This window comes from Centropristis striata, chromosome 7 (genome assembly GCF_030273125.1).
Source record: "Centropristis striata isolate RG_2023a ecotype Rhode Island chromosome 7, C.striata_1.0, whole genome shotgun sequence".
Classification (NCBI taxonomy): domain Eukaryota; kingdom Metazoa; phylum Chordata; class Actinopteri; order Perciformes; family Serranidae; genus Centropristis; species Centropristis striata.
In genome coordinates, this window is record NC_081523.1 from 3203645 (window position 1) to 3214776 (window position 11132).

At 40.4% G+C, this 11132-nt stretch overlaps 1 protein-coding gene across 1 annotated transcript in view; it reads left to right on the forward strand.

Moving 5' to 3' along the window:
- Positions 1-11132, forward strand: part of LOC131974546 (phospholipid-transporting ATPase ID-like) — an 89387-nt gene that overhangs the window by 57469 nt on the left and 20786 nt on the right. The window contains exons 17-23 of the mRNA XM_059336901.1: positions 37-152; positions 4296-4460; positions 4548-4659; positions 6093-6198; positions 7491-7626; positions 9008-9191; positions 10259-10482. Of these exons, the coding sequence (XP_059192884.1) occupies positions 37-152; positions 4296-4460; positions 4548-4659; positions 6093-6198; positions 7491-7626; positions 9008-9191; positions 10259-10482 (1043 nt within the window). The remainder of the gene's footprint in view (positions 1-36; positions 153-4295; positions 4461-4547; positions 4660-6092; positions 6199-7490; positions 7627-9007; positions 9192-10258; positions 10483-11132) is intronic.

Below are 11132 nucleotides of genomic sequence, written 5' to 3' on the forward strand. Positions count from 1 at the left end.
TGTGTGTGTGTGTGTGTGTGTGTGTTTGTGGTACAGTCCGGGGTCCAGAGGGGAAGCTGTCTCTCTACTGTAAAGGAGCCGACACCATCATCTACGAGCGGCTGCATCAGTCCTGCAGTAAACTGATGGACGTCACCACAGAACACCTCAACGTCAGTAATATATTATTATTATTATTATTATTATTATTATTAATATTTCTCTCTCTTCATATGAATCCTTCTCTGGTTTTTTGCTGGATGTTTGTTTCTGCTTTGCCTGTGTGCCGATTCTTTCTTCCTGATGAAATGTGAAGTGTGTCTGTGTGTGTTTATAGAGACAAAGTTCATTCTGTTCTCCATCCAGCTGCAAACACAAAGTCATCCAAAGACTTCTAATAAGTAACTGAATAATAATGATAAAACTTTTAGTTGAAGATGATCAAATAAGACTAAAATGAGCTGAAGTTGTGTTTTGTTGTGGGTCATTTGAGTTTATGTTATTTGTTCCTGTTTAGTTTAGTGAATTTAATTTAGTGGGTTTTTAACATAGTTTAGTCTAAAAAAAAACAGTTTATTGAGCTGAGTTTCTCTTCGTTTATATCTTCAAATAGCATCAGAGTGTGAGAGTGTGTTTTGTGTGTGTGTGAATGTGTGTCTATGTGAGAGTGTGTGTGTGTGTGTGTGTGTGTGTGTGCGTATGTGTTTGTGTGCATGTGTGTGTTTGTGTGTTGCGTGTGTGTGCATACATGTGTGTGTATGTGTGCGTGTGTGTGTGACTGTGTGTATGTGTTGTGTGTGTGTGCGTATGAGGGGTATTTTATGCCAGCACACTATACTTAAACGCCTAAATCACGTCGCCTGTGCCAGCATAAAGTCTGATTAATAGGCGTGCTTACAGACACGCGTATTGCGAGTACACCAGATGACATGGGTGACGGGTGAAAAGTGCCACGAGCGAACGTAGTGGACGCCTGTGTGTGTGTGTAACGCGTGTACGTTAACAGTGTGTTACTCTGTGTAACAGTTCAGCTGTTACACAGAGTCTCAGCTTCATATGGTATTGTTTATAAGAAAGCACAACTTATAGATGAACTCCAAGCCCCCACAGAGCTGTCAGGATATTTCTATTATTTTCAGGCCAGTTTTTATTTTCTTGTTAACGAAATCTCTCTCTCTCTCTCTCTCTCTCTCTCTAGGTTTGAATGATATCGAATTGATATTTAATGATAGCAAGGGTGAAAGGGATAATTAAAATAATTTCAGCTACTTAAAAATAGTAGGCTAATAGTAAAGTGCAACGCTCACAGCCAGTTCCCAGCTTCGCGCGCGGACATACAGTTCAACCAGCTGTAATTAGGTAGGTTTACCTGCCTGCAGAAGCCGTAATCGCTGTCACCCCTGAATATTAAGTAGCCATGTGGACCTATCTAATGAATATTCAGTAGCCATGTGGACAGCAGTCCGTTCACAATATGATTCCATCGGATCTTATATCTACACTGTTTAACCCAATTCGGCACTTATGCACAGTCCCATTATGTTTTACAGACATTCGTAGTTAACTAATGAGGTAAAACATTTTGTTTAAGCTGCATTTTGCTGACTTTCACTCCTAAAACAGGCTAATTAAGCCTCCGGTTTTGGCCGGAAAAACGTTAAGTTTATCTGGTACGTACGAGATAGTCTTTCTCTTCATCTATAAGTTGTGCTTTCTTATAAACAATACCATATGAAGCTGAGACTGTGTAACAGCTGAACTGTTCTAGGCTTACACGCGTTACACACACACACACAGGCGTCCACTACGTTCGCTAGTGGCACTTTTCACCCGTCACCCATGTTATCTGGTGTACTCGCAATACGCGTGTCTGTACGCCTATGTAGAATTGTACTTAACAGTCACGCGGGTCTTCATGTCACGTATTTGAGGCGTAGTTCACCCGTCACGCAGCCGTCACGTAGGCGTATGTGCAACAACGCGTGTACAGCGTCTGCGTGACGCCTACGTGACGCCTGTCTGTCCATTGAAAGTGAATGGAATTTACACGCGCACGTTAGACGTTTGATGTCATCGCATAGGCGCTGTACACACGTTTTAGTATAGTGTGCTGGCATAAAATGCCCCTCATAGTGTGCGTGCATGTGTGTCTATGTGAGAGTGTGTGTGTGTGTGTGTGTGTGTCTGTGTCTGTGTGTGTGTTTGTGTATGCATATGTGTGTATGTGAGACTGTGTGTGTGTGTGTGTGTGTGTGCGTGTGTGTGTGTCTGTGTGTGTCTGTGTGTGTGTGTGTGCATAAGAGTGTGTGTGTGTGTGTGTGTGTGTCTGTGTGTGTGTGTGTGTGTGTGTGTGTGCATAAGAGTCTGTGTGTGTGTGTGTGCATAAGAGTGTGTGTGTGTGTGTGTGTGTGTGCATAAGAGTGTGTGTGTGTGTGTGCGTGTGTGTTTGTGTGCATGTGTGTGTGTTTGTGTGTTGTGTGTGTGTGCGCGTGGGAGCGTGTGTGTGTGTTGTATGTGTGTGCATACATGTGTGTGTATGTGAGAGTGTGTGTGTGTGACTGTGTGTATGTGTTGTGTGTGTGTGCGTGCATGTGTGTCTATGTGAGAGTGTGTGTGTGTGTGTCTGTGTCTGTGTGTGTGTTTGTGTATGCATATGTGTGTATGTGAGACTGTGTGTGTGTGTGTGTGTGTGTGTGTGTCTGTGTGTGTGTGCTATGAGGGGTATTTTATGCCAGCACACTATACTTAAACGCCTAGAATGCGTCGCCTGTGCCAGCATAAAGTCTGATTAATAGGCGTGCTTACAGACACGCGTATTGCGAGTACACCAGATGACATGGGTGACGGGTGAAAAGTGCCACGAGCGAACGTAGTGGACGCCTGTGTGTGTGTGTAACGCGTGTACGTTAACAGTGTGTTACTCTGTGTAACAGTTCAGCTGTTACACAGAGTCTCAGCTTCATATGGTATTGTTTATAAGAAAGCACAACTTACAGATGAACTCCAAGCCCCCACAGAGCTGTCAGGATATTTCTATTATTTTCAGGCCAGTTTTTATTTTCTTGTTAACGAAATCTCTCTCTCTCTCTCTCTCTCTCTCTCTCTCTCTCTCTCTCTCTCTCTCTCTCTCTCTAGGTTTGAATGATATCGAATTGATATTTAATGATAGCAAGGGTGAAAGGGATAATTAAAATAATTTCAGCTACTTAAAAATAGTAGGCTAATAGTAAAGTGCGACACTCACAGCCAATTCCCAGCTTCGCGCGCGGACACACAGTTCATTAAGCACCAGCTGTAATTAGGTAGGTTTACCTGCCTGCAGAAGCCGTAATCGCTGTCACCCCTGAATATTAAGTAGCCATGCGGACCTATCTAATGAATATTCAGTAGCCATGTGGACAGCAGTCCGTTCACAATATGATTCCATCGGACCTTATATCTACACTGTTTAACCCAATTCGGCACTTATGCACAGTCCCATTATGTTTTACAGACATTCGTAGTTAACTAATGAGGTAAAACATTTTGTTTAAGCTGCATTTTGCTGACTTTCACTCCTAAAACAGGCTAATTAAGCCTCCGGTTTTGGCCGGAAAAACGTTAAGTTTATCTGGTACGTACGAGATAGTCTTTCTCTTCATCTATAAGTTGTGCTTTCTTATAAACAATACCATATGAAGCTGAGACTCTGTAACAGCTGAACTGTTATAGGCTTACACGCGTTACACACACACACAGGCGTCCACTACGTTCGCTAGTGGCACTTTTCACCCGTCACCCATGTTATCTGGTGTACTCGCAATACGCGTGTCTGTACGCCTATGTAGAATTGTACTTAACAGTCACGCGGGTCTTCATGTCACGTATTTGAGGCGTAGTTCACCCGTCACGCAGCCGTCACGTAGGCGTATGCGCAACAACGCGTGTACAGCGTCTGCGTGACGCCTGCGTGACGCCTGTCTGTCCATTGAAAGTGAATGGAATTTACACGCGCACGTTAGACGTTTGATGTCATCGCATAGGCGCTGTACACGCGTTTTAGTATAGTGTGCTGGCATAAAATGCCCCTCATAGTGTGCGTGCATAAGAGTGAGTGTGTGTGTGTGTGTGTGTGTGTGTGTGTGCATAAGAGTGTGTGTGTGTGTGTGTGTGCGCGTGTGTGTGCGTATGTGTGTGTGTGTGTGTGTGTGTGTGTGTGTCTGTCTGTCTGTCTGTCTGTCTGTCTGTCTGTGTGTGTGTGTGTGTGTGACCCTCCCTGCACAGTGTTTGTTCATTTATTTTATTTATTTATTAAACTTCTCTGTGTGTCTGTGCAGGAGTTTGCAGGAGAAGGTCTGAGGACTCTGGCTCTGGCCTACAAAGATCTGGACGAGGAGTATTTCAGCGAGTGGAAACAGCGCCACCATGAGGCCAGCGTTGCCATGGACGACCGGGAGAGCAAACTGGACGAGCTGTACGAGGAGATAGAGAAGGACCTGCTGGTAGGACGAACACCTCACACCTCCCTGAAGCTGACAGTTTGACTTCTGTTCCTCATGTTGATGATGAATGTGAATGTTTGCGTCCAGCTGCTGGGAGCGACGGCCATCGAGGACAAACTGCAGGACGGAGTCCCTCACACCATCGAGCAGCTGTCCAAGGCCGACATCAAGGTCTGGGTCCTGACTGGAGACAAACAAGGTACGGACAGGGACAAGAACAAGTGTGTGAACCCTTGAAATCATCCAGTTTTCTCAATTAACTTGTGATAAGTTAAATATGTGTTTTTATTCTGGTTGCACATACACTAAAAAGGTATCAAATCGAGCGTGTCGGCAAACGGTTTTCAAATTATTCTGCAAAAATACGCCAAAAAATCCCCCCAATGTTACCCTATGGAGAGGCTAGAGTGGATGACATCATCGCTAGAGTCTAGAGGGAGAGAAAAATATGTCAAGAAATATTTTGGAAACTGCGTTCGAGGCCGCAGATACCACTCTACAGAAATAATTTATACATAGAAACGTAGGAAAATTAGTCTTCTCCCTCACAATCCTCTGGTAAAGCTGTCAGAGTTATAATTTGGGCGTACGATGCAAAGATGCGCCACCAACACCACCAACAGCCTCATTGGCTCCCATATTAAAAACACAGGAAGATTTCTGAAAAAGGGAGATGTAACAGTTTTTTTAGATCGCTCTAACAAAGCTATTTTTTCATTTTTCTTAAAAAAACAAACATATGTAGACGTTCAGGAAGAACTGAGGACGCTAGAGTGAAGTCGGATCAATGATAGGTATTATGGTTTTGCCAAAAATGCTTTCTGTTCGAGGCCAGAAATTCCAGTCTGTCCACCTCTGTTACGGTACATTGGCAGTTGGTGGCAGTTAATTCTGTTGATTGCTCTGCTCTGATTGCCTTTGATCTTTGATGTGATTACAGTTACAGATACACACATACACACATGTGCGCACACTCCTCAAGATACACATGGTTCAAACACACACGCACACACATACACACATACACACACACACACACACACACACACACACATGCACACACATTTTGAGGTTAAAGGTCATAGGTTGCTGTATAAATAAATACTTGAAAAGGAATGCTTGTTGTTGGTGTGCTCCTTGTATATAATATAGTATCATAACATTACTAGTATTAATTGTTATAAATCTCTGAAGAATCTCATCATAGTGTACACACACCGGCAGTAGCCCCGTGGCCCTTTCAGAATTTCCCCAGAGGAAATTTTCTAGTTTTTGTTATTGTCATTATAACTTGTTGATGTTACACATGTCTTTTTCTATTATCAGTTTATTACTTTCGTTTTTTACTTATGAAATTATAGGTGGAGGCTTTAAATAAGCCCATCTGGGTTTTCTGCCTCTCCCTGCACTTTACACTACTGTATATGTTATCTTTGTCATATTATGTCATTCTAACTGTGCAAATAAACTAAAACCTAAAAACCTGCTCAGAGTGCTTTTAGGTGCTTCAGTTACTTCTTATTGGTTCCCTCGTGTGCCACCTCATTTTTTTAAAACAAACCTTGAATCGTCCTGCATCCTGCTGATCTGCTGCTACTGTCTGATTGGTGCTGTTGATCTTTTTGGTGACAGAAACTGCAGAGAACATCGGATACTCGTGTAACTTGCTGCGGGAGGAGATGAACGAGGTCTTCATCGTGTCGGGGAACTCTCCTGAGGACGTCAGACAGGAGCTGAGGTCAGAGGAGGAGGAGGAGGAGGAGCCAACATGGTCTCACAGGAATCCGTGAAATAGCCACAGATTTGCTTAACTCAAAATCCGTGGAATAGCCACGGAATCACTAAAATTTCCATGAGATTTAAAGTGACCAGTCTACAAGAAAAAAGTCGCAGATTTAGGAGATTAAAAGTGGCCAATCTACAAGAAAAAAGTTGCAGATTTACTAGATTAAAAGTGGGAAATTTTCGAGAAAAAAGTCGCATTTATGAGGAAAAAAAGTCGGAAAAATAGTGTTTTGTCTTTTTACGTAGATTTGCCTTTTTAATCTCATAAATTTGCACCTTTTTTTCCTCTAAATTTTACCCCCCTCCCTTGGGTCCGTTTTTTTGTTTTGTTTTTTCCTTCTTGGCCCTAATACACCGTGATAGTTTGCTACTAAAATGTCAGCCATAAGAAATTTATGACATTTAAAGTGGTTAATCTATGAAAGAAAAGTTGCAGATTTATGAAATTAAAAGTGGCAAATTTGCGAGAAAAAAAATCGTAGATTTATGAGATTAAAAGTGGAATATTTTGCGAGTAAAAAGTTGCAGCTTTATGAGGAAAAAAGTTGCAGATTTATTAGGAAAAAAAGTTGGAAAAATAGTGTTTTGTCTTTGTCAAGGAACCTCAACACACCACGAGATTTTCCCCATAAATCTGCAACTTTTTTTTTCGAAATTTTATCCCCCTCCCTTGGGTCTGAATTTATTAATTTTTCCTACTTGGCCCTAATACGCCATCATAGTTAGCTGCTAAAATGTTAGCCATAAAAATTGAATATGTCGATAATTGGTGAGTTCTTGTTTTGGTGTTTTAAATTTCCGTGAAACTGACACGGATTTCACTACAATGCAAGTTAATGACAGTCATATCCCGTGGCTATTCCAACATACAAAGTGATTATGTACATTCACTGAGTGAATATTTAGAAAATAAAACATTCAATCAAAAGAAGAATCAAAAGAATCAAAATCCATTTTTATGCAGAAACTAAGTCAAAATATTGATTTTTTTTTCACTAAAAATGAGAGAACTGTCCGCCATATTTTTTGTTCTGACCGCCGGAACCTTGAAAGTCACGTGACTTGGAACAAACCAATAGGAAAAATTTTTAACTTGCATTGTAGCGAAATTCGTGTCAGTTTCACGGAAATTTGAGTGATTCTGTGGCTATTCCACGGATTCCTGTGAGACCAGGTTCTGAGGAGCAGAGCTCACTGTGAGACCTTTCAGTAAATCCTTTTATTCTTTGTGTTGTGGTGGAGCAGAGATGCCCGGACCTCCATGAAACCAGCCGAGGACTCGGTGTTCCTGCCTGAAGCTGCTGTGGGTAAAGGAGCGAAGGTGATCACAGACGAGGTGGTGGACGGAGAGTACGGCCTCGTGGTCAACGGACACAGCCTGGTACGCCTCTTTACTCCTGTTTATTATTTATAAACTTGATTTATGACCACACAAACTGACCAAAAAAATACACAAAATTACTAAAAAAAGACATAAAATGACCAAAAAATACACAAAATTACTAAAAAAAAGACACAAAATGACCAAAAAAATACACAAAATTACAAAAAAAAGACACAAAATGACCAAAAAAGACACAAAATTACAAAAAAAAGACACAAACTGACAAAAAAAATACACAAAATTACTAAAAAAAAGACACAAAATGACCAAAAAATACACAAAATTACTAAAAAAAAAACACAAAATGACCAAAAAAATACACAAAATTACAAAAAAAGACACAAAATGACCAAAAAAGACACAAAATGACCAAAAAAGACACAAACTGACCAAAAAAATACACAAAATTACTAAAAAAAAGACACAAAATGACCAAAAAAGACACAAAATTACTAAAAAAAGACACAAAATGACCAAAAAAGACACAAAATTACAAAAAAAAGACACAAAATGACCAAAAAATACACAAAATTACTAAAAAAAGACACAAAATGTTTAGAAAAAGACAGAATAAAGTGATTTAGAAGACGTTTTTATTCCAATTTTAAGTTTTTTTTTGGTTACTTTTTCTAATCTCAGCATCTTATCTTGTTTAAAGACCATATGAAATGTTGTACTTGAATGGGTGATGTGTGAAGTACAGTTATTGCTGTAGGCTATTTTATACTAGCGCCCCCTAGAATTGAGCCCCAAAAACAGGTTTATCGTAGAGACATGAAATTTGGCACATGCATGTATCATGGGAAGATGCACCAAAAAGTCTCAAGAAGCCATACCCAAAAACGAACAGGAAGACGGCCATCTTGGATCGAAAATGGCGTTTTAGACGTTTTTCGCCACTTCCACGCCGCATACTTTTAACAACTAACAACTTCGGACTTGTTCAGTACCATCAAAAGGCCTTTGACATCAAAAGTTATTAAAAGCTTTGCAGGCCGCCGCACTATGGGGGCGTGGCATGGCGGCAAAATACGGCGTTTTTTCATAAAACATGAGACCTTATAACTTGACCATACATTGTCCAATCTGCCTCAAACTTGTCATGCATGATGATGGTTCATCACTGAACAGTTCTACATAACAATATTTCATAATTTCCCGCCCTTTTTGATTAGCCACGACCCCTTTTCCCAACTAATGAACCGTTTGTCGTAAAGACTTGCATGTGGTGTCAGTGTACTCAGCAGAGAGTCCTTGATTACCTCGCCTCATTTCTTGTTTATTACCTGTTATTGGTATTTCAGCCCACTGAAGATGTACAGTTATATATTATAATATTTCCAGCTGCCTTTCATCGTCTCCCTCCCGTTCCCGTCAGGCGTACGCCCTGGAGCGCAGCATGGAGCTGGAGTTCCTGAGGACGGCCTGCATGTGTAAAGCGGTGATCTGCTGCAGGGTCACTCCTCTGCAGAAGGCTCAGGTGGTCGAGCTGGTCAAGAAGTACAAGCAGGCGGTGACGCTGGCCATCGGAGACGGAGCCAACGACGTCAGCATGATCAAAGGTATCAGCAGGTTATCAACAGTCATATGAAGCAAAAACAAAGAAATCTCCACATATTTAACCCTCTCTGGTACAGTGTTGCCCTCAGGCAACATTCCCATTTTTGGCCTGTCAAATTTCTACAATGTATCTTTTTGAGTGATGTGATACTTTAAAAAAGAGGGAAGAGTATAGGGAACCAATAGTAATGCTTTAATTTGTCACATGACCTCCAGGCGGCCACTATTTTTGACACTTTTTTGCAGACTTTTCCAAAGGAAACAGCTTTACCATTTTGCGCCACAAAAAATCACTCAAAACATCAAAACAAAGAAAAAAGTCACTAATTTATCAGATTAAAGTCTACAAGATTAAAAGTTGCAGATTTAGGAGATTTAAAGTGGCCAATCTACAAGAAAAAAGTCGCAGATTTACTAGATTAAAAGTGGCAAATTTGCGAGAAAAGTTGCAGATTTATGAGAAAAAAAGTTGGAAAAATAATGTTTTGTCTTTGTCAAGGAACCTGAACACACCACAAGACTTTTTTTCTCATAAATCTGCTAGTTTTTTCTCGTAGATCTGCCACTTCAATCTCATAAATTTGCAACTTTTTTTCTCTAAATTTTACCCCCCTCCCTTGGGTCCGTGTTTTTATTTATTTTTTCTTACTTGGCCCTAATACGCCGTCGTAGTTTGCTGCTAAAATGTTAGCCATAAGAAATTAATATGTCAAATTTATGACATTTAAAGTGGTTAATCTATGAAAGAAAAGTTGCAGATTTATGAGATTAAAAGTGGCAAATTTGCGGGTAAAAAGTTGCAGCTTTATGAGGAAAAAAGTTGCAGATTTATTAGGAAAAAAAGTTGGAAAAATAGTGTTTTGTCTTTGTCGAGGAACCTCAACACACCACGAGACTTGTTTTCTCATAAATCTGCTACTTTTTTTCTCGTAGATTTGCCAAAAATCCCTTAATGAAGCTTCAAGTTACAGATTTTTTTTCTGCCACCTTAAATCATAAGAGATATTCTTTAACAGATAATATTTCTAACACCCTGCTCCTCGTCTTCTTCTTCTCTTCGTCCACCCAGCGGCTCATATCGGCGTGGGTATCTCGGGCCAGGAGGGCATGCAGGCGGTGCTGTCCAGCGACTACTCCTTCGCCCAGTTCCGTTTCCTGCAGCGCCTCCTGCTGGTGCACGGCCGCTGGTCCTACCTGCGCATGTGCAAGTTCCTGCGTTACTTCTTCTACAAGAACTTCACCTTCACCTTCGTCCACTTCTGGTTCGCCTTCTTCTGTGGCTTCTCTGCACAGGTGAGAGAGTGAAGGAAGGAAGAAGGGAGGAAGAAGAGGAGAAAGGAGGAAAGAAAGATGCAAATAGGCCGAGTTGGACTAAATACTGTAATACTGTTAATTCTCTGAAAAATAAACTCTCAAAGTCGCCAAAAATACCCAGTTTATCATAAAAATAAACAGGCATTATCATCAGAATTTGAACTTTCCAACAGTCCTTGAATGGATCATATGTTATAGAAGTTTCTGTTATAAAAAGTAACCAAAATGAAGCTTGAAATTGTGATATTTCTGTCAGAATCACTTTATTCTACAAATATAAAATGTCACCAAAAATAAACTGTTTAAATACACCGTTTATCATAGAAATTAACTGTAAAAACAGGCATTAATGTTGGAATTTGAACTTTCTAACAGTCCTCAAATGGATTATAGGTTACAATAGCTCACTTAAAAAATCTAATCAAAACGAAGCCTAAAATTGTGATATTTCTGTCAAAATCACTTTATTCTACTTATATACAATTTAGCCAAAAAAATAAACCGTTTGTAATAACTAGATCCTGTTAAAAAACATTAAATTCTGCTCCTCAGAGACATTTTGAAGACATGATTGATTCTGCTGAAACCAACGGTCACGTGACAAATATTCACTTAAAATCTGTTTACAC